Genomic DNA, 24,355 nt, shown 5'->3' with positions numbered 1-24,355 from the left:
ACACAGGCATGTAAAGTGCATCTCCACCAGCACAGCATTCTAGAGCCTATCATTGCACAGCAACTGCTAGAAATGGTGGCAGGGCATGGGGCATTCTATGGTACTTGGGCTTGCATATGGAACCACCCTATAAATCAAGAAAGAATTCATTTGTAGAAAGAGTTCTGCTACCTAAAAAAGGTTTGAAAACCATTGCCTTAAATCATGGACTTGTTATCATTGAATTTTTTTAGTTTGTTGGCAGTTATGAGAAAAAAATGAAACAATGATGTTTAAATTTTTGAACTTGTTAGAAAAGAACAAAAAAATTTTCATGGTAGTTAACACTTTTTTTTAATACTTAAACTTGAAAAAATATTGCATTCTCTCACCTCTTCAGATCATCCAGCTAGAACTTATTTTTATCTCAGATCCAAAGGAGAATGGCCTACATAAAGTATTTCTGGTCATTTCCCAGTGATTGAAGTTACAGACATATGTAATGCATCTGTTCATAGTCCAGCATGTTAGATTTTGGTATTTCTTCTTTCTAATCTGAGACTATCCTTAGGGCAAGTAGACAGTAATGAGTCAGGATGAAGTATCCAGAATTTATTTCTATTATCTCGCCAGGGCTGCCATGTTGATAGTGCACCAGGATTATACATTTTTTAAAAAATATATATTTTATTGATTTTTTACAGAGAGGAAGGGAGAGAGATAGAGAGTTAGAAACATCGATCAGCTGCCTCCTGCACATCTCCTACTGGGGATGTGCTCGCAACCCAGGTACATGCCCTTGACCGGAATCGAACCTGGGACCTTTCAGTCCGCAAGCCGACGCTCTATCCACTGAGCCAAACCGGTTTCGGCCAGGATTATACATTGATCAACTTTTGTTTGCTTTCATGTAGTGAAAAAATGATGATTCTGCTCTCTTCATTAATTGGTTCCATTTTTCCCCTACCCTAAAACTATTTCCAGCAGAAGTGTGGGTTTCAAACAGTTCCATGGAGGTGCCCTCAGGGAGTAAGTAGTACTAGGAAAGGTAGCTGGATATGGAGTAGGGAGAGGAGGTTCAGCTAGAGCACATCTAACATCCTAACAAGGTTTAAGAGTTGCTCTAGCCTAGCAGAACATATAAATCTGTGCTGACTCATTGCCCCCATGAGCTAAACCGGAACTTGTATCTCACATTTTTTGGATGAGATTGGATTGCTTTTTTTGTTTATTAGTATTACAGAGGCTGTATTTTGGAATGAAGCTTTCTATCCTGGAAGAAGTAATTGTCATACACAAACAAATTCCTTATTGTGAAGGCTGAAGGCTGGTGTGTTATTAGAAATTATGTTACCTAACATTTGAATAATGTATTTTAGTTTTTTCAGAGGACACACAAGGTCATATTTTGTGCTCTAGGGCCCCTTTCTTCGTAAATATCTTCAGTAATTAAAACAAAATCACCAAACTCCAACTTACACAATGCTTAAGGAGATAACAGGTTATTAGAATAGTTCTAGTATCTACTGAAGTTATTAAGTCTTACCATTTCTTCAGAATTCATACATTGTAGATTAGAAGAATGGTTTAATGTAGCATAGCGCTAACTTAATTCATTCCTCTTAATATTTTTTCTGTAGTTAATGATTGGTCTCCTAGACCACTGAGTGAGTATGGAATAGTTAGCAATATGAGGTGTAAAGATTTTTATTTTTGTCTTGGCTTTATTTATATGTATTTGTTTGTTTCTTTATTTAAAGCTCTGAAGATGGCTGTAGTAGATATCTACCATTCCAGGTTAAAGGAGAGACAAAGGCGGAAAAAGTAAGTGTAGAAAACTAAGGACCTTCTTTCAGCTTTGGACTATTGACCACATACACATATAGTCCATAAGAATGTTCCAGTTGTGGCTTATCTTGTTACCTTGAGGAAGACCTTGGGTCTCAGTTTTTCCATCTATCAAATGAGGATAATAATACCTGTCGGGGGTTTTTTGTGTTGTTGTTTTGTTGGTGTTGTGTGTGTTTTTTACCTCCTCCTCAACCTTTCTTGAAGTATTAATGACCAATGAAGAATGTGGGTGCACTGTTTTAAGGAAAAAAGGAATAAGATAAATTCAAGATGTTATTAAGTTGTTATGCTTTTTATAATGTTCTCATTCTAATGGATTATTTTTTATGAGAATCTTTTATCTAAAAGAATTTCAAAGGAAATTCTGAACAAGTTTCAGGCACTCTTGGTTATTCCTTCTCTTTGCAATAGAACAAAAAAACATACATTCAGACTGAGAAATTATGGATCCCAGGCTCCTGTTGGTTTGTTGATTTACAGACTCTTTTAACATTCAGAGAAGGGTATGTAGAGGTTGTGAGTGTGTGTGTGTGTGTGTGTGTGTGTGTGTGTGTGTGTAGGCATGTTACTAACACGTGGTGTTGCTGACTAGAGACATAGTGGCATCACAACAATAAAAGAACTTGGGAACTGCTGTATTGATTAAATTGGGAGACACTGTTCAGGGACCAAGATGTGATGTAAAGTAAAGCTCACTCTCTGGGGGTTTGAGTTAGCTTCTGAGAAGTGCTGAAGAAGCTTACTCTGCTGCTCTTGTGAGAAGCTTCCTAGCTAGTCATGAATACCTCTGGTATAAGTCAAAGGCTCCAGACACATCCTCTGCATGGTTTACTTAAATTCTGTTTTGCTTTAAACAACCAATTTGAGCTAGACAGTATTATAGAACTCAGTTGTTGAGATTGCTGTTGGATATTATGTTTTATGATGCCCTTCCATTAAACATGCATAATATTTATTTCAAATAGTTTCAAAGCATTATGTCAATGTGCAGTTGTAAATGTTGAATGTGTGATCATGGTGTCCTTTTATATTAACAGATTTCCCCTAAATTTCCCTTAAATTCCCTAAGCTGAATAAGTTAATTTTTATGACATGAATACAGCTTCCCTTCTGTTTCATCTTAAGTTAGAGACATGTATTTTTCAATATTTGTTAGTGCTCATTGGTTCATTCATTCATCCAGCAAATAGTTATTGGAAGTCTGCTAAGCCCAAGGAGAGGAAAAATGTATGATGCTTGAGAGCCTACAATTGTGTTAGTGACTAACTGATTTGCAGAACTATGTGGGGAGTGACTTCTTTGGACCTCGATATTTCACCTCAGAATATTTAGGATGTCTGGTAAAAGCTGCATGTGGAAAACATTATTAAATGCAAAACTGACTATAATAAACATTGTGGTTTTCATTCTAGAATTATAAGAGATCATGGATTAATCAACCTTAGGAAGTTTCAGTGTAAGTATTAGCTGTTTTCTTTATTTTAAAATTTCTTCCAACATTAACTGAATAGTTTTAAATCATTTATGGTAGTAGTTCTTAATCCAAGTGGTATATTATCATCATTTAGGAAGCTTTAAAGAATTCTGATACCAGGGTATCACCACAGACTAATTAAGTCAGAATCTCTGGGGATAGAGATAAAGCATCTATATTTTTAAAAAGTCTTCAAGGCAATCTATAAAAATAAAAGCATAATATGCTAATTAGACCTGACAGCCAAACGACCTTCCGGACGAAGCTGGGACTGCGAGGGCCGAGCCCCTTGCACGAATTTCGTGCATCGGGCCTCTAGTAAATAAATAAAGATAAAAGTCTTCGAAACGATTCTGTTGAATAGTCAGAGTTAAGAACCATTAATATATAGTCAACATTTGCATGATAATCTTTGTAAAAAATCAGTATAGTAATTACTGTATAGCAACATGAGTATGCATGAATCATTTTCTGGAACTAGGTAGGGTCATGTTTGGAACTATACGTTAAACATAACCTTGAACACCAGGTTGTGAAAATGTTTTGTTTTTTAAATCAAGAGAAAGTCATTTTTCTATTTTGTATCATAGACAAACAAATAACAGTGGCTTTTAGCATTGTGTGATGGTGATAATAAATCTGAGTGGGTTTTTTAAAATGCCAACTTTGAGCTTACTCTTTTAAATATTGGAGATACCTAGGCTGGGCAGAAAGAGTTCCTGTACTTTTTCTTCTATACTGTAGAGTTTGTTCAGCAAATTAGAATGATGATCTCAGAGTAATTGCAATATTTAAATTAAAATGTTTATAATAGTTGGATGTCACAATAATATGTATATTTTTAAGTACCTAATAATTATCCTAGTTGATAGACTCTTACAGGTTTTGATACTCTGGGCTCCTATAGGGTTCAGGTCAGCCAGACATAGGTATTGTCTTTTAATATAGTCATGAACATAAATATGTTACACTTTATGTCCTTTATTTTTTCACTTTCCATTACATACTTTTCAAGTGATTGCGGTGTTTGGAAGATGTCGTTTTTAACAGTTACATAATGTGTTGTGTATATATACTTATATAATACTATACTTAACCTGCCTTTTGTTATTATTTAGCATATTTTCATTTGCTTAATCATTAAAAATAATGCTGTGATGAACTTGTTTATGAATAAAACCTTTTCTATGTTTAGAATTACTTATCTTTTTTAGGTAGAGTCCCAGAAGTGACATAATAGGTCAAAGGATATGATCATGAAAAACTTTTGACACTTGCTGCCAGGTTCCTCTACAAAAGCTGTTATATCAATTTGTATTCCTTCTGGCAGTGTATGAGATTGCCTGTTTAACCTCATCCTCATTGAGAGCTGTGGGTTTGCACAACTAACTCAGGAGCAGATTTCCTTTGCCTTTTCTGTAGACAACAATTGGTCAATTCTGGTTGCCACAGGCTTTTCATAATAGGGTCAGTGGGTTTTTAACCTTTATTTATAGCAGATCGTGACTCTTGTGTATATCTAATCTCAGCTGGGGGACAGAGGTCAGTTTAGCCTCCTTACTCTTAACTATGACATGTGCAATGTGGTTTCAGAGGTTTTCAGTGGTCATTATATTGAATGTACATGTGACCTTCAGTATATGGTAGGCAGAGGGGTTTTTTTTTCCATCAAATTTTAAAATTATACTCCAAATTCTTCTATATTATCCCTGTAGTGAGAGGCAGGGAAGGGAGGTGGTGTTAATAGTGAAAATAATCCATCGGTGGCTGCCCATCTAATTGACTCTTAGAATTTGTGGGTAAGAATGTCTCCTGCAAGGAAAAATATTCATCTGACAAAAGGACTTAATTTAAATAACTGTCAGAGGTGGACAGAACTAGCCTAGTTACTATTATCTGATTGAAATGACTGAGTAGCACTTTGAGGGTTTCTGGCTGCTCCACCCTACTACCTACTATATTGTTGATGGGTGTTACCTCCCATCTTCTTTGCCAATATCTCTTTTTATTAGACATTTGGTCAGTAGTGATCCTCAAAGTTGCTGACCCTAGGTATCCTGTATGTGTGACCATTTACTTGCATGATAGTTATCAAAATAGAACTTAAGTTGTGGTATTTAATTTAGTGAAGAAATACTGTATGCCTCACTTGAGTAAGTGTATGTAGGAGGAAGATTTTTGGTGAGGCATATAAAAGATGGTACACTTGCCCTAACCGGTTTGGCTCAGTGGATAGAGCGGCAGCCTGAAGACTGAAGGGCCCCAGGTTAGATTCTGGTCAAGGGCATGTACCTTGGTTGCGGGCACATCCCCAGTAGGGAGTGTGCAGGAGGCAGCTGATCAATGTTTCTCTCTCATTGATGTTTCTAACTCTCTATCCCTCTCTCTTCCTCTCTGTAAAAAATCAATAAAATATAGTTAAAATTAAAAAAAGATGGTACACTTTTTCCAGGCTAGTCTCTTCTAGATGGATTATTGTGTCTGCACACTCCTGGTTTTCCTGCAGAAGTTACGAGCAAATTTGCCCAACATTGTTCCTAAGAATGTACGATCTGCCTTTAATTGTCTTTCCCATTGCTGCCAACAATTCCTGCCCCTGTACAGATAAGAGAAGGACATCAGGGTGCTCAGTAGTGCAGATGCTCTCCTGTGATAGCAACATCCCTATGTGATAGTTGTGATGCTGCTATGATTAGTGTTTTGCATTCTTAGCTTTCCTGTTTGCTTCCTGTCATGGGTAAATGAGTCATGTGAGGTTATGAATAATGTCCTTCCATTTCACTTCTTGTGAAGGAAATGCAGAAAACTTAGGGATCCTTGTATTCTTTGTGATGTGGTTGTGTTTTACTTTGTAGTAATGGAACGGCGGTATCCCAAGGAGGTCCAAGACCTTTATGAAACAATGAGGCGATTTGCAAGGATTGTGGGGCCAGTGGAGCATGACAAGTTCATTGAAAGCCATGCACGTAGGTGGTTTTGAGCCTTGAGTTTGTGTGTGTGTGTGTGTGTGTGTGTGTGTGTGTGTGTATAAAAATAGGAGAGATAATGATGTGTTTTATGTGAAGTTCCGTAAATAAATACATGGATATTTTTTCTTTGCCCTTATTACCATGAAATTAATTTGGAGCTTTCAGAGTTGGAGGGGAGGTTAAAAAACCTAGTGGCATTCTTTTTTCCCCATATAAACAGTAGTTTAGCATTTTTACCCTTACTTTTTGTTAATGACAGTTTTCAAAACTACATACAAAAGCAGAGATAATAGTATAATGAACCCCCATATATCCATCACCTAGCTTTAACAACTGTCAACACATGGCCAACCCAGTGTCATCTCTGCCACTTCCTTCCCACCCTCAACTGGATTATTTTGAAGTGAATCCCAGGCATTATATTATTTGTTCATAAATATTTTAGTATTAAAACTACTTTTTTGTTTGTTTTTATCCTCACCGAAGGGTATTTTTTTAAAAATTGATTATAAGAGAGGAAGGGGGTGAGGGTGTGTGTGTTGAGGGAAGAGAGGAAGAGAGAGAAACATTGATGTGAGAAAGAAGCATCAATTGATTGCCTCTTGCATGTGCCCCAACTGCAGATGGAACACGAAACCTGGGTATGTACCCTGACTGGGAATCAAACCAGAGACCCTTCAGTGCACAGGATGATGCTCCAACCAACTGAGCCACAGCAGCCAGGGCTTAAAACTAGTTTTTAAAGTGGGGACAGAGTTAGATAACTCATGTAGCTAGTACTTCCATCATTCTCTCGCCTGATACTCTGAGAGAGCTCTACCTAGTTATCCTTTGGCTTTTCGCTATAAAAAATTAAAGTTGTTAAGGGATGGAAGCCTAGACTTGAAAGAGGTGGGGTGGTTTAGTCTACCCTTCATCATGAGATTTATGTGTTTGACATAAGTTTAATTCTGGGAAGGTACTTTAGCAAGGCTCTCACCTTGTTCTCATCATGCAGATATTTCTTACATGGCATGATAGGCTTTTATCTGAACCAGATTGGTTGTCCTCACCAAACACCCTGTCTGGTTTTATTCTTCATGTGGTTTATATGAGGTGACTGATGCTTTACTTCCTGTCCCAGTTTGTGCCATCCCTGGGCTATGTATCACTTCAAGGAACTACACCCCACGGATTGTCCAGGCATTTCCTTCATCCTCTGTTACAAAGCACCCAAATAACCCAAGCAGTGCAGCCTGGTCTGTGTGCTCAGAGGAAGTAGAAATCTTTGGTTTATGGGAAACACAATGCTCTTTTGTGTCTGTGAAGAAAGAAATTATCTGGGACTTGAGCACAGAGCTTTTGTCCTTCCCTTGCAAAAGGGCCACATCAAATAATACCAGAGGTATTATGAGACAGGTTTCATAAAAGAATGTGGTTATGTGGTAGAACTTTTAACACAGAATAAATAGAGCAGGGAAACTTGATTGTTTAAAAGCTTGTTATTCTCTAGCTAAATGAATTCAGCCAGTTCACTGTAAGTTTTCTAAAAGACAGTTGCAGCTGCTGCTGTCTCCAGCCCCAGACAGCAGCTGGAAGACAGCTGGAGGAGGATTTTCTCAGCTCTAGGGTAAAATTTCTAATGAGATGTTACCAACAAATAGTATTCCCCAAATGGAATTGCCCAGTCTTTTACATAAGGCAGAATTACTTAAAATGCTCAACAGCAAAAGTGCTCATTGATGTTGATTGTGTTTCCCCATTTTTCTCCTTTGTTCTTTTTGGGATGAACAGTGGAATTTGAACTCCGAAGGGAAATCAAGCGGCTCCAGGAATACAGGACAGCAGGCATCACCAATTTTTGTAGTAAGTACTACTTGCTATATCAGAGGCCAAATGTATTCCAAACACATAGAGGAAGTCTCTGTTTGAGGTGATGTGGTGTGTTATTGTTTTTTAAATAAGCTTTCCTTTTTCAGAATGAGTTTTTAAACCTTTCAGTAAAGTTTCATCTATTTAATCCTTATAAATACCACTATATGGATTATCTGAGGTAAAATAAAAGTTGCACACAAAAGAGAGGCACTGCTTTAGATTTAGGATTGTATAGCCTCTTAAAAAAAAGGATTTGTATTCTAATTTTTAGCCTCAGCCAGTTAACATTTAGTGATGCATGGTCTAATCATTCTTATTAACCAAACTTCAACTGGCTTTAGGTGCTTTGACTGAGTGTCTTGAGGTGGTTTTATTAATTATATTAATAGTAGCTAACATCGCACAGAAACAGTTTACCATGCACCAGTCCCTATGCTACCCATTTTACCTGGATCCTGTCATTTAATTCTCATAACAAACTCATGAGTGAGATATTGTTATTTCCATTTAATGAAGAAGCTAAGGTTTAAAGTGATTAAAGAGCTATGTGTAGTAGAGCCAGGTCATAAGGAAAGGCAGTGTATTATGGGAGTTAAGAGCTTGAGGTCTAGACTTGGACAGCGTGCGTTTGGATTCTGGCTCTCCTATTTACCAGATCTGTCATTCTGTTCCAGTTTTAATTTCCCAAGTCTCTTAGAATTAGTCTGAAGATAAATTAGAGATAATGCATGAGAACGTAGTACAGTAGCAGGCACGCCGTAAATCCTCCACAAATGACAGTTTCTGCTGTTTTATTATTATTGTTGGAATGATCTTTAGCATTCCCTCCTTCCTGTTGGTTGAAAGCAGACACCCAGTACCCACAGGAAGTAGCCCTATGTGTGTAAGTTTAGCTTAGTATAATCATTCTTTATTTTTAACAATGGAAATCGTTTTCAAAATAAAATTCTATGTGGAGCCCTAATCTATAAATAAGGTAAAAATGGAACTACTTTAGTTGAAGTTTAGTGGTTCAGGTCAGGTGTAGAACCCAGAACCACCAGTATGTGGTGGTGCCCTTGCTCTTCATGTAAGCCCTGATGGATGTTCATGGGACTAGGGGGCTACGTGGAACATAGTTTGAAATCCAGTGGTGTGGCATTTTGGCATCTATATACCTTTGTTAACAAGTATAAAACATCACACAACTTTTGTTTAGCCATGGTGCATGTAAAAACTCTGATACCAGGGCTTGGTTATCTGATACTGGCTGCCTCTGGGACAGAGGGGAAAGGAACAGTACTGGTCAGTGAAGGCTTGTTTTAATTCTGATTGCTTTTTAAGGAAGAATGTTTGCTTATAGCACTTGTGTGACTGAAAAATATATAGAGAGAAAAATAGAACAGGAAGCAAATATGACAATATTGAATGTTAATTACTTTTGGGGTGGAAAGATGAATCATCTTATTTTCTTTGTACTTTTTTGTTTTGGGTTTTTTTTCCCCCCCTCAAAATTTCTTAAAGGTAAAAAAAGGAATAAAAATATTTTAATTTCTTAATATAAAAAGGGATTTTAAACTAGGAGAAATCTACTTTGGAAAACTAATTGTGGAAGCAGTTTTGCAAAGAAACCAAAAAAAGACAAGCCGTTTGCTGGTCAGTTAGGAAGCCCTTCTTAGTTCTGCATTATTATTGCAGTCGTGGTTGTTTTACACCTCCAGGTGCCAGAACCTATGATCACCTTAAGAAGACGCGAGAGGAGGAGCGCCTTAAACGCACCATGCTCTCCGAAGTCCTCCAGTACATCCAGGACAGCAGCGCTTGCCAGCAGTGGCTCCGCCGGCAGGCCGACATGTGAGCACTTGGTCCAGGGTGGAGGAGCATCCTTTTGGCCTTTACACGTATTTTCAGGCATTTCCATGGGCATCCTACCCATGGCAGAGTAGTAATAATCAGGTAGCTGGAAGAATTCAGAAAATTTTAGGAGTCTCTCTCAGAAACAAGGCAGTATGACAGTTTTGAGAAACATAACTGGCCTCCTACAATCCTTCTTTGCTACTTTGATTTTATTTTTTAAAATAAGTAACTTCCCTCTACCCATGTCTCATCTCTCCCTCCATATGTACTAGTATACTTTCCATTAGAGAAGCATGTTCCTATCTTTTCCCATGAATGGTCTCCGTGATGTTCTGGGCTCAGAGCTCTTAACACATCCAAGTGATTTCCCTCCCAGAACAGATGTCTTTTCCTGGTTAGTACAGTGGGATAACCTGTAAAACATGTGTAGTCCATCTCATTACCTCTCTTCAAAGTAACCGGCCTGATAAATGGCAGCCAGACCCACATGTGCTTTTGGAAACTGCCTTCTCTGGTGTGACATAAATTCAAATTCCTCTTCTTCATCGTAGTGATTCCGGCCTGAGTCCTTCTGTTTCAATGGCTTCGAATTCAGGTAATTACTTTTCAAGCTAGAGCAAGTCTTGATAAGTTTTCATTCTAGAGATTGTGTTGACCCAACAGTCTCTCCCCGCTTTTGTGGAATTGGTGCTTAGACAGAGTAATGGTAATTATGTGTTGTCCCAATTTATAAACATCAGCAAGTTTTCAGAATCTTCAAGGCCAGATAGAGACTAGCCTCAGGATTAGAGTACAGAGGCAGGGAAGAATAACTCCAAAGAGGTGGTTTCTTTATTTTACCAATGTCTGTGGGCAGTTAGTTTTCTGTGGTTGTATCTAACCACAGATTTTGAGGTTTGTCTCAAAGGGGAGAAAATAAAGGTGTGTGTCCTATATGAGCAAAGAGGCATGTTACTTGCCAGAAATGCAAGGCTTTCTTTTTAAGTTGGAGACTTAAAAAGTTTCTCTCCCCCTCCCCCTTTCTCTCAAACAAACAAACAAACAAATAAACAAACAATAAATAAATAAATAAAATAAATATGAACTAACATGACCATGCAACATTGGTGTTTGTGTTTCTGAACCATCTGCGTTCACTGATTCTTTCTTGCTTCTTGGGCTGGTATTAGCCCTCTTCACCCCCTATATCTAGGCTGTGGAGAAGCCCTTATCCCCTTTGTTAATTTTACAAAGAAGCTTGTTTTCTAGCACAGCAGCCTCTTAACAGTCCCTTCCCTTTCTCTCCACACCTAAATGACAACACCCATAAAACTTATATTATTCTATCAACACTTTCTTCTGCTTAACTCAGTCTACCCACCCCCAGCTTAACACTAATCTCAAATAAACTTTCAAAACAAAACCAAAAAATTTTGTACATTAAGCTTCCCATCCTGGGCAATGTCTTCATACTTAGGTTTCTTTCTCAGGTATGTGGGTTCACCTCAGCCTCTACTTTGCCATATAATAGCTCATTGTTTCTCTCTGTGGATCTTTCCGGTAAACAGGGCTGCTTTGGAAGGAACAGATATTCCCGCACATAATAAATAACAAGGGCCTTTTGCTGGCCTAACAGTCTGCCTTTGATCTGAAGGCAAATGGTACTTGGTTAATTACCATGTTTGCCTTGTACTGCTGGCAGAGTGGCAAGGATTAGGAAATGTCTCCTGCAGAGTTGTTATTTCCATTCATCAGCTGTCAAGGCAGGTAGTGTATGACCTTTCTTAACTAGATGAGCTCTGGGCTTTAGATTTTATTTTTTAATTTAATTTTAAATTTATCTTTATTAAAAGTATTACAGATGTCCCCCTTTTTTTGGGGGGGGGGCTTTAGGTTTTTGAATCTCCTATTGGGTTCAGAAGAAATGGGTAGTAACTACTATAGTAAGTAGTCATATTTGATGCTCTGCTATGTGTGATTATGTGAGTATTTTATTTATTTTTAAAATATATTTTTATTGATTTCAGAGAGGAAGGGAGAAAAGAGATATGGAAACATCAATGATGAAAGAGAATCATAAATAGGCTGCCTCCTGCACGCCCCCTAGTGGGGATTGAGCCCGCAACCCAGATAGGTGTCCTGACTGGGAATCGAACCGTGACCTCCTGGTTCATAGATTGACGCTCAACCACTGAGGCACGCCAGCCAGGCACACAAATTAGCGTTGTTATTTTCAAGTAAACATTGTGGAGCCTGTGTTGCTAATTACACTGGCGCCTGAGGGGACTGGTGGAGATTTCCTACAGCTGGCTATAAGGATCTTGTGCCTAACTGGCCTGGCTGCAGTGAACTTTGTTATATTTTCCAACTGAGGACTTGTCACTTCTATGACATATATGCCCTTTTCTGTCTGTGTCTGTAGGGAGACGAAGTGCACCACCCTTGAACCTCACGGGCCTCCCTGGCACAGAGAAGCTGAACGAAAAAGAAAAGGAGGTAACAAAAAGGGCGCTAGAGGAAAGAGGCTGAGAAATCATTGAATTGCCATTACAGGATCAAACCCATTTTGCTCTGCTTAGCTAATGACATGTAGAGTTCTAGTCCATCCCTGAAGGCTTACAGTTCTAGTCCATCCCCGAAGGCTGTGCGCTACAGAACTAACCTCAGCAGGTTTCAAAGGACTCCTTTCCCTATCACCTTGCCCTCATTTGCCTTCTGGGAGAAGAGCATATGATGTATAAATGTAAATAGCAACTGTCATTTACTGAGCATTTACCATGTACCAAATACTATACTAAATGCTTTAAAGTAAATGAAATTAATTTTTATAAACCTAAAATAATATATATATGAAATGGTTACTTCCTATTAGAATGGTCACTTTGAGTTCTACACTTTTTCCAACAGTACCACCATCACTTAAAAGATTTTTGGAATTGTCTCCATAGCACGTTTATAAGCATAAAGAAAGGAAATTTTTATCATATATAGTCACACATTATTTTTGATTTTAAAATGGCATGATTCACTTTTCCTTTCCATTATAATCATCAGACTTGTCTTCATGTTACTTTTGGCTGTTTCTAAAATTTACACCCAGCCTCAAAAGAGTCATCATCAAGTGTTTTTGGCTCTAAAGTCCATTCCAGAAAAGGGATTCCTCTTTTGTTCCTCAGATGCTCCTTTCACAGTTCCAAGGTCAGTGTCCCATCTGCCACTTTGTACCATTAATTCAGGTCAGATAGTAAAGAAGAGTCTAGGTCAGTGATGGCGAACCTTTTGAGTTCGGCGTGTCAGCATTTTGAAAAACCCTAACTTAACTCTGGTGCCGTGTCACATATAGAAATTTTTTGATATTTGCAACCATAGTAAAACAAAGACTTATATTTTTGATATTTATTTTTTATATTTAAATGCCATTTAACAAAGAAAAATCAACCAAAAAAATGAGTTCGCGTGTCACCTCTGACACACGTGTCATAGGTTTGCCATCACTGGTCTAGGAGAAGGGGCTGGTATTAGTCTTTTATTATATCCACTAGGAATAGTAAAGATTAGTTTAGTAATATGTTATATCCAAGTATTGCTAAAAAAAGGTCACAGGCCATTTGGATCCAAGTATTGAATAGCCTGGAGTTTTAAGCGTTTTTTATCTTTACCCACAACACGGTGACCTTAGACGGCTCATTGCTGGATAAGGGCAAGTAAACTGGAATGAGCCAGCTTTCTAAAATTTTAGCAGCTAAAAAGTGTCCTCTTTTAACAAGATCTCTATATCTCCTCTCCCTCCCAAAGTAGGAAATGTAATCACAAAAGCAGGGACCATACTAAAAATAATGTGGTTCACACTTGGGAACCCAAGTATCTGCACCGCCACCCCACTGAGCCCTGTGGCTCTTCCCTGACTGGCTGTGTTGGAATGTGCTGGGCCTCTACCCCGCCAACACCTACTAAAGGCTCTCCCAGCATCACTTCCTGGCTTTCTCTTCCTGAGTGTCTCTCTTTAGTGAGTATTCCCTCCAAAGAAGAGACTAAAAGGAATGTAGTCCAGCCACCCAACAGCTCCTATAAATAGTTGGAGGTTGATGTCACTTCTTAAATTTTGTTTTGTCTATACCTGCTGGATTAAATTATGAGAATGATAGATGTTAATGTTTATTAAATATGCCATGTCTTACAGCTCTGTCAGATGGTGAGGTTGGTCCCTGGAGCCTATTTAGAATACAAATCTGCTCTATTGAACGAATGTAACAAGCAAGGAGGCTTGAGACTGGCACAGGCAAGAGCGCTCATCAAGATAGACGTGAACAAAACCCGGAAAATCTATGATTTCCTTATTCGGGAAGGATACATCACTAAAGCCTGAGGCCTTCAGGGCTTGAGATCTGAAATCACAGGTTTGGAATGTGTTGGACCAAAGGACAGTATGGATATTCTTGAGCTGAATTCTCATTGTAAAACAAGGGGAAAGAACAAAGGAAACCTTAAACTGTCAGAATGTCTACTTTATTCTCTGCCCTGCTTTAAAACACTCTTGCTGTTGGTATTGTGCGGCAGAGTTATATGCTAGATATGCTATTATTAAACGTGAGTGGGCATTCATTCCTAGCACCTCTTGTAACTAAAACAAGAACCATAGTACCTCACGTCATGGTGTCGGTAGAAATAGAACTAAACCAGTCTTCAGTCCCATGGGTCCAGCTCAGACTCTTGTATTTGAATGGTTGGTTTTCTCATTATCTGTTTTGCCTTCAAACAATACAGACAGATTTACAGTAAGAGAAAGGTTATGGACCATGAGAAAGCTTTCTCTTTCCTTCTGAGGATTCTTTGTTTATGAGCAAAAGGGAGGGAAATCTCATCATGGTCTTGTCCCAAACTGCATCTTTAATTTGAATGTCTGGTTTTGTACTTTGCAGTCTGTCTAACCTGCAGTAGACTTTTGAGGAGGTGGCATCAGATATAAAATGTCTCGATTATTTTTAGAATTAATAGATTAAAATGTTTTGCTGCTCAATTTGTGGTGTCAAATATTCTGGTAGCTAAAGCACACTTAGGGTGCTGGATGCCTGCCTCATCATACTGCACTGTCTCTCCTAACATGTGTGTCCTGGACTCACCCTGTTCGTACCCTGGGTTTCCCAGGATACCAGGCCCCTGAGGATGGAGATGATGCAACTATCCTCCACTGTGACCTGAACCTTAATTTCTTAATGGGGAATGGCTAGCCTGCAATAAAAGCTACTTTTAAAACAAAAGTAAAGCAGAGTCATATATGGAACTCAGTAGATATGAGGGTGAGTAACTCCACCACATCTGAAACTTGGTCCTCAAAACTTTCTGTAGAATCAGATGCCAAACTCAGAGTCATGGTTATCCCATTTCTAATAGAAGGAAGGTTGTATATAGAAATAACTTTAGAATCTGCACAAATTACCTCTAGTCGCTGATTCTTTCAACATTCAAAATATCTAATTAAAATATTATATGCTTTGTTGGAAGTGTCTGCTCAGACTTTTTGATGTAAATATGCATGTAGCTTGCTAATAGACTTCATCTAGGGGGTTACAAGTGACAAGGAAACTCTGAGGATCTGAAGGAATTAAAATAATTAAAGACTTCAATATGTAAAAAGGGTGGCTTATGGAAATGGTCTCTTTTCTTTGCATACGCGTCTCTCTTAGGAAAATGTATTCTACTACCACTTTGTTCTCAGTTGCTTTCGAAGGGATTGTGTCTTATCCCTGAAAGGCAATTCTGGTTCCAAAAACTCGGAATGCATTGGACATCAATGTCAGGTGACATATGTAATAATCTGAAGAGTCCTCAGTCTTGGTTAAGGAAGGCTTCCTGGGAGAGGTGAGCTTTTGGGGCAATGATAAGATTAGGAGGAAAGAGGTAATTTCGCAGATGGAAGTGGGGGACTGTTCCAGACATAGTGGGTGGAGGGTGATATGGAGGCAGCAGTGGGAGTAAGGAAAATGGTGCCAAGAGATTTGGTTGTCTAGGACACAAGGGGCAGCTGTGGTAGTTAGGAGTGGGAGGATGGTAGGACAGTCTGGTAGAAACCTTGGAATCAGTTGAACTCTGAAAAACTGATTGGGGAATCAGCAGATTTGATGAGGAAAAACAGCAGAATTGAAAATAGTGATAGAAAAATAAGGCTGTAATTTCAAATAACTGGATTTTAGAAAGTAGGATTATTACTATTTTTGTTTTGGTAAACCCAACTTTGCAAAACTTAAGACCTAGAATCCCTAGAGGGTTTCTCAAAGATCAAGCCATATTTTAGGTGATGAGTGCTCTTGAAAGGAGTCACTAAGTCTCTACTTTGATGCACTTATAATAGAAAAGCATTTGCTAACATATTTGATGTTAGCTCGATTAAGTACATTATTTTCTTCCATGTTCCTATCACCAAAGGAAGGACCTTCCTTTTACTAAAAATCAAGAACTAGCAAGGGCATTTCAGAGGATATTCCAGCCACATTAAACAGAGGTCTCAGTCCAGATCATCTCAGAGAGGAACAGTTTACTCTGAATCTCAACATGAATAAAGACTTTTTACTGTTAGGGATTTTTATTGCAATCTAACATTAAGGTTTCTGCTGACATTTTAGGCATATCTTTCCTGGGAAGGGAGAACGAATTTCTTTTGCTGTAATGACCCTTTCCTGTGCTTAAAGGCCGAGACTGTCTCTCTTGAGACCAACTATTTGTGGTTTATCCCTTCCTGGACTCTAGTTTTCATCCTTTAACCCATTTAAAATCTGAACTCAGTAGGTAATTAACCAGTCCTTGCTGAGAGTTAAGAACAAGCTGTCCAGTTTTTAGTAATGAAATCACCAGCTTGTGGTTAGCTAAAAGGAGAAGACCAATGACATCAAAAACAACAAAATTCCAGTTGGTAAGTCATTCCAGCTTTAGAAATAGGTAGATGTGTAATGAAAGAACTAAAATGGCCCTGGCCTATGTGGCTCAGTCAGTTGGAGAGTTATCCTGTACACAGAAGGGTGGCAGGTTTGATGCCTGGTCAGGGCACATACCCAGGTTGTGGGCTCATTCCCCAGTTGGGGTGCATTCAGGAGCCAACTCATAGATGTTTCTCTCCCTCTCTCTAGAATCAATATTAAAAAAAGAACTAAAATGTCCAATATGAACAATCAGAGTCCCAAATTACAAAGAGAAGCTTGGAAAAAAACTTGTTTACATTAACTCCACAACACTTTTCCCCTGGCCTCCAGGCAAGAGAGTCATATTTTGGAACATGGTTCATCCATTTTTAAGGATCTTTGTGGATGCCTTCTACATACATACTTTATTATTGTTAACACAGAAAGCTTTTCCACTACTTGTGTGTACCTGGGTTTTTATGTCTAAATTTCTGAAGTTTGATTCAAGAGGTGCTGAATTGGAAGCTTGGCTTTCCTGTCTAATGTGCTTAGACCAGATGTGGTTAACCCTTCCCTGATCTGCCAAGGGGATCATCTCTGGGACAGTGGGACTCTGCCTTGCCTTGTGTAGAAGAGGTAGCTGGGCCAAGACAAAGGATTTCTCTTCAATCAGATCTAATAACCAGCTCTTCTGAGTGAAACTGAGTAGGGTCTCCGAGTACAAGCAAGGCCAGAGCAGCCTGAATAGGATGGTAATGGTCATGCTGACACAGGCATTTAATTTGGGAGTGAGAACAATAGTGAAGAGCATTTAGGGAATATTTTGGAACCTAAGCCTTTCCATGAAACATGCATCAGGGCTGAGTGTTAGTGTGCTACTTTTGAGGTGGCGGGGGGAGGGTGATTGGGGGACATGAATAATTTCTGAGAAGTCTGGAAAGCCTGTTTAAATCAAATGGAGTTCTTCTGTTGAGTGTTTGCCTGGTGCTTTGGCTTCTATCAGATAAGATGTGCTGGGATGAAAACATGAACTGCCCTTTGAGTTGACCAACCAGGCTTCCAGTCAAGAGACCCAGGTATTTAAGGAAAGGATGAATGGCTTGCATCTGACATTAAAATGCCTTTGTCACTCTGAGTTACTTGCTTGGTATGCATTGTGTATTCGGCCCCTTCCCTGTTAAGAGTAGGAGTAAGGAAGTTGATCTAAGAATGCAGAAAGTAACCCTTAAATGGTTTAAAATCCCAAACTGAAGGATTCAGAAAAACTTGAATATCACCATACATCCTTGTTTTGAAAAAATCCTGTCGTTAATCTTTGCCAGCACAGACTTGTTTTATGTCTTTCAGGACTGGATAATTAAGTCTGATGCACTTGTATTCTACTTTGGAGCCCAGGGAATGGCATCAAACTAATTTGGTTGAATTACTCTTTCCTTCTTAACCAAGTAACACTTTTTTGTTTTCCCAGCTTGCTCAGTCCTTGGGTCTTACGTGGCAGAAAACTTCCAGGTGGGGTTTGCTAATCAGCCTACCCTGGTCCAGAGTTATGTTGAACAGAAGTAGCATCTTAGAAAGTGTCAAAAGGAGAAAACCTCATCGTTTTAAGAAATCAACACTTTTTCCTAATTGAAGCGCAAATGCTGAAATGCTGTCATGTTACCACCCTTATTCAATAGTGAACTGAAAGCTAAGTGCCAACTCCTGACACTTCTAATGCATCTCTTCTCCTCCTTGGAGAGCTGTCTGCCAAGTATACTCCCTGTTTCTGGAATTATTTGCAATGGCCTAACCTTCTCTTTTCTTCCATTAAACAATAGTAACTGATTTGGATTATCCCCTTATTATCACCCTTCATTTAGAGGATTCCTTGAAAACATAAAATATATATTAAGAAATAAAAAAATTAATGGAATCTGTACTATGGAGCTTGATATATTTTTTAGGAGGCATTCCTTTTTTAAAATTTTTTTAAAGTTGATTTCAGGGAGGAAGGGTGAGGGAGAGGGAGATAGAAACATCAATGATGAGAATCATTGATCGGCTGCCTCCTGCACACCCCCTACTGGAGATTGGCCCACAACCTGGGCATGTACCCTGACTGGGAATCAAACGGTGACCTCCTGGTTCATGGGTTCACGCTCAGCCACTGAGCCACACCAATGGGGCTGGAGCTTGATTTTAATGTTCCCAGTCAACATCCCTTATAAGAAAACGGATTTTTAAGTTGGGATAAGTGTCTGATATTTATATTTCAGTTTCCAATGGTAGGATGTCTAACATGAAAAGGGCAATTTTCAGGGTAATTTTACAGGTTTAAAAAATTATTTAAAGGAAGTGAAAAGTTCAGAAATACCATGAACAGACACTAGTTCCCCAAGTACCAGGGACCTTAGAGATGGGGGATGGGGATGCTGATTTGAGTTTTGGTAGAGGAGGAGAGGGCAGCAGTGTTCCCTTGGGAATTTGTCGTCCGCTTTGGAGAGGTGGAAGAGATTTCGTATAGTATCCTGTTAGGAGCCTCTTTTTAACCATGGTCAAGCTGCAGCAGAAGAAGCCACTGTACTAGAGGCAGGTGCCAGAGCCCTTATTTTTTGCCTAAAGGAGAGCACTTTGATGTTTTTACCAAAGGACATTTATCTAATCGCTAGCCACAGGTAGGAGGTGACAGCAACGTCAACCTTACCTGGCAACCTGACACTCCCCTGCCCCCACCACACACACAAGAAAATCTTTGCCTGGTTTTGGGTTTACATGGTTTCAGATTCAGGACAGCTGTCAGATCTAAGTCAGCATAGTTTTAACTTCATGATGCAAACCAAAACCCTTTTGAGAGCAACATCTCCCAGAGTGCCTTCCACCCCCAGCAACTGCAGAAAAGAAGGCGTCTGCTGCAGAGAAGAGTGGCTATAGATGTCATTGCATCTACCAGATCCAAGCTGTGACCTGGCTCAGAGTTTTAGAGTTAAAAATAACCATGGCTTAAAGTCGGGGGGTAAAAAGTAAACTGTTGAGTCTCCATGGAAACTAGGAGAAGGAAAAAGGCAAGCCATGAATTTCCAGCAGATGGGGCAAGGTGGGGTGGATATAGGGGCCTGGGAGCTCCCTCTGGTGAAAGCAGATACCCCTGATTAGCATGCAGGATGTAGCCAGACATTGTTCCAGGGCTCTGGAGACACTTTTGGTATGTTTATAGCAATAATATACACATCTTGGGGTGGAGGGGAATCATTTGAGGTGTCTTAACTTGCTGTAACACAGATTTGCTACTATTTGGCAAAGCAGAGAGCAGATGAGCAATGCAGTAGGTTAGATGTTGCCTCCTAAACCATGCGGGAACCTCTACTACCTACCCGCATTCATATTCCACTCTTTCATTTACATAGTCAGAGACTTTGAGTGGTAGCGATTTCTAACTAGAGGGGAAGTATATAGGCTCTTGGACTGACATGGGCATTTACTCCCTTTCAGCAGGACCAGGTTTTTTCCCCTCTGGTGTAGGAGATTATGCAAAGTGGCATTAATTACCTAGGATGTCCTTAAAAGTTTGGTCTCTTAACATTGCTGGTATTGTTACTGCCAGAGGTGACTAACTCATGGGGGAAATATTTCTTCATTTCCCCTTTCTTTAAAAACAATTTGTAAAGAATACATGAATACATCCTAGTTGTAAGTTTTTTAAAACCCCTCTCTTTTCCTTTTTACGTTAAGAGTTTATATACTTTCTTGTTCACCAGCACAACACTGGAAAGACCTGAGTGCTAATGCTTGTTCTGCTCCATAATAATAATACAACCTTGAGCAAGTTTCTCAGCCCTTCGGTGTAAAGTGTGCTTGGTAATACTTCCTGACCGGGTTTGACGAAGATTAAATGGCATAAGGTATATTAACCACCTGGCACCTCCCTTCCTTCCCATGGGACCTTTGATATTTTCATTTAACCCCAGCCAGGTAAAAGCAAGCACTTGGTTTTCCTGTACCACACAATTCACATCATGGTAGAGTCTCACAGAGGGGACACGAAAATCTGAAAGACACAGAGCAAATGTTAAGACAGGCAGATGTGCATTTTCAAGGATCTTATTTACATTGGAATTCTCATCACTGCATCATTGCCACAGCCCCAGGGTTGAATTAAGGGCAGAACATTTCAGAGACAGATACATACTAAATGACCTAGTTATCCTAGACATATTGTGATAGTCTCTTATACAATGCCTTGCCCAGGAAGCTTGCAGTCAGGTTACAAAACTATGTCACTATGTAAAGAAAACTAAAAAAAATCATGCATAGTAAAAAGATCAGAACAAAGCTAACTGTTGTTTGTTAAGTAGTAAAATTATGGGTGATGCATTTGCACACCCTCTCTGGTAATGTGACACTTGCATATTAATGGAAAATAAATTTTATTTTATGAGAATTATAAATACTCTAAAAATAGAAGTTTAAAATATTTTACATTAATAAAATTTAGTCCTTATGATAGCTATATGAGGTGGTATATTACATCTTATAAAACAGCCAATTTCTGTAGTAGATGAAATGTGTTTGGGGACTTCTATCTCCTAGTTCTTTTATCTTTTCCACATTTATAGTTTCCTCTCAAATACCTGGTGTCCTGTGTCCCTTTCAAATGTGCCAAAGGACAATAGTTTAAAGACTTACTTCTCTGGAGGAATACCATATTGCATTTTAGTTGGCAATGGATGGCATATGTTCTGGAATTACAGACATTAGCAAGCAGGGGCTTGAGACACCTGTGACCAACAGGACCTGATGGTAAACTTCTGTAGTCGGAGGAGCCTGATCACAGCTGTTCCCCAATTCTGACACATCTATCAAAGCTGCGGTCAATTTGTTAACCAGGGGCAATGATACAAATGGAAGATGCAGCTCCTCTTTCTCAGGGACCCATAAAGGTCTGATGAGTCTAAGGAGCCTAAGCAATTAAGGAGAATATTTTTGGAAAGGCAGAAATCAGAAGCCAAGCAGAGTAGCAGTTTCCACCCTCTACTTACTGGGTCTAATCAGATCAGCTCTCATTCTGGGTAGAAGCTGCATCACTCTAAAACGCTGCTTATTTAGATACAGTCAGGAGCCCCCACACCTCCCGAGGCATAGACAAGTCATACTCTTGTAGCAGATGACCTCTGAGATGTTTCTATAAAGATCGTTAACACCTATAAAGATACCTATTTCTAGTCAAGTAATTGCTATCCAGAAAGGTGGCCACTAGCCTCATGTGGCTATTGAAATTTAAATGGATTAAAATGAATTTAAATTGCTGTGGCCAGGTAGCTCAGTTGGTTAAAGCATCATTCCAATATGCTAAGTTTGCAGGTTAGATCAGGGCACATACAAGAATCAACCAATGAATGCATAGAGAAGTAGAACAACAAATCTCTCCCTAAAATCGATAAGTAAGCTTTTAAAATTAAAAATACAGTCACAGCCCACATTTCAAGTGCTCAAAGGCCGCATGAGGCTAGGGGATTCCGTACTGGGCCGTGCAAATACATAACATTTCTATCACAGAAAGAATCTTTATATCACAGAAAGTTCTATTGGACTGTGCTGGTTTAGAAAATAATACCTTCAAGTTGCTTGCTTTTTTTTTTTTTCCTTCCTTCCTTCCTTTTTGGTAGAGGCATATAGAAGCCTACACGTCCACTGTGAAGGTATGAAGCACCTCCCTACCCACAGGCCTATGTGTAGTCACTAAGTGATCATGCTGAATTCAGCACTTTGTCCTACTTTCCTTAATCTCTAGATCTTTATACGTGCCTCACACTGAACACAGTCTGTTAGTCCTCCCCGCCCCCTCTTCACTGATGAGGATATGATTCTTCATGGTAGGCTTGGTTCCTATAATCCATGAACATGCCCAGCTCCTCCTCACGAACTAGAGCTGTTCTGGAAACCTGCCTCCTGGGTAACAAGCTTGAATCCAGAGGGATGCATCTATTTGTGCTGCTGAGTCACTGAACTGACTGAAGGAAAGACGGAGGAAGGGGAAGAAAGAAAGAAGAGAGGCATACAATGGCTTCTCTCGAGATTTTGCTATTTTGGTACTGGCATGTCAAAAGTCACTAGATGAATTGATGGTGGAGTAGCTTAGTGCTGGGAAGATGCCTTTCCCAGGCAAGATTTGAACTAGTGTTTTATCCTGAATCAGTTTCCTTCTCTCACAAAAAGATTAGTTTTGCCTCATTTTTTTTTTAAAAAAAAATATATTTTTATTGATTTCAGAGAGGAAGGAGGGAGAGAGACTGAAGCATCAGTGATGAGAATCATGGATTGGCTGCCTCCTGCACACCCTGTACTGGGGATCGAGCCCAAATCCCGGGCATGTGCCCTTGGAATCGAATCTGGGACCTTTTGTTCCGCAGGCTGACACTCTATCCACTGAGCCAAACCGGCTAGGGCCTAGTTTTAAGGCTTTGATTCTCTATTTATGAAGGCAAAATAAATCCCTCCATCCTAGAACTTTTTGGCTCCCCTAAGATGAACACGAAAATGCTTTTGATGTTTTGTTGTCTGGGAAGTAGAACTTTTAGATATTCCTGCACCCAGGGGGAGACTCCGAGTCCCGCTGGGAGTGAGGACAAGCATGAAAAAGCCTCAAAGCTTTTTGGTTGAAGATGCTGGGAGATGTGAACGCAGTACGCGGTTTTACTTCCTTCGTCAATCCCTCCCCCAAACCTGTGACTGTTCGATTGACTTCAGCAGTTCCGACGCCAAGGCTTTACAGCGACCAGGAGCTGGAGCTGGTGCGCAAAGGGCGGGGCGTGGAGTCAAGACTCAGGTGTCTGACTCACGGAGCCCCGAGGAAGTCGTCTCTACTCCCCTCACCTGCCAGGGCAGGGTTGTGCTGGAAAAAGTCGGTTTTGCAACTACTCATGTTACAGATGGGCCAACCTACCAGTAAAAAGGAAAGAAAGACCCTCAGAGAGAGCAAATAAGCCCTCAACGAATCCGTACGTTCAGCCTGGGCTCCGTAGACCCTAATCCCCACCTTGGAGGCTCGGGCTCAGTGTGGATGGGGGTTTGGAGGCTCAGATGGCACCCGTGTTCCCGCTGGTGGGTTGGCGACCTCGGGGCAGGCAAAGAATCGCCGCATCTATGGCTACTTTTGTGTCTCGGACAATACAGCCCCCGCAGTTACTGGAAACCGCCCACACTTGCCCAAGCAGAAGTCACCCAACAGTTGCTACGAGATTTTCCCTTCACTCTTCAGCCCTGACTCCCGGGCTCTCCGGGCGGATAGAGGGTGGGGTGGGGGTGGGGTGAGAGTTGGCGATTAGTCACGAACTGCAGTCTTCACCCTCTTATAATTGTTTTCTTGCCTTTAACTCTCTCACATCCAGAAAGTACCAGTACATCACCCTGCACCCGTGCCCCAAACTCCGCTTGCAAACGCTCAAGTGGGAACGGGAGAGAGGCGGATGAGGAGACAACAGGGGACCCCTAAGTGGAGTCTGCGGGGGGAGGGGAAGCGGGCGTCGGGGGAGCAGGGAGCTGGC

General features: G+C 40.0%; 1 protein-coding gene across 4 annotated transcripts in view; it reads left to right on the top strand.

Annotated features, from left to right (window-relative positions):
- Positions 1 to 15,579, top strand: part of TADA2A (transcriptional adaptor 2A) — a 44,927-nt gene extending 29,348 nt beyond the window's left edge. The window contains exons 8-16 of one of the 4 annotated variants that reach the window (XM_014531399.1): positions 1,620 to 1,646; positions 1,740 to 1,803; positions 3,243 to 3,286; positions 6,160 to 6,270; positions 8,047 to 8,118; positions 9,828 to 9,960; positions 10,515 to 10,558; positions 12,365 to 12,438; positions 14,123 to 15,579. In XM_014531399.1, coding sequence (XP_014386885.1) covers positions 1,620 to 1,646; positions 1,740 to 1,803; positions 3,243 to 3,286; positions 6,160 to 6,270; positions 8,047 to 8,118; positions 9,828 to 9,960; positions 10,515 to 10,558; positions 12,365 to 12,438; positions 14,123 to 14,308 — 755 coding nt within the window. In that variant the 3' untranslated portion in view covers positions 14,309 to 15,579. The remainder of the gene's footprint in view (positions 1 to 1,619; positions 1,647 to 1,739; positions 1,804 to 3,242; positions 3,287 to 6,159; positions 6,271 to 8,046; positions 8,119 to 9,827; positions 9,961 to 10,514; positions 10,559 to 12,364; positions 12,439 to 14,122) is intronic. The other 3 variants (XM_005858533.2, XM_005858534.2, XM_005858535.2) reach the window with 3 other exon arrangements.
- The last annotated feature ends 8,776 nt before the right edge of the window (positions 15,580 to 24,355 follow it).

This window comes from Myotis brandtii, unplaced genomic scaffold, assembly GCF_000412655.1.
Source record: "Myotis brandtii unplaced genomic scaffold, ASM41265v1 scaffold120, whole genome shotgun sequence".
Lineage (NCBI taxonomy): Eukaryota > Metazoa > Chordata > Mammalia > Chiroptera > Vespertilionidae > Myotis > Myotis brandtii.
Note: the sequence above shows the minus strand (reverse complement) of the source record. Positions and strands in the feature narration are given on the sequence as shown.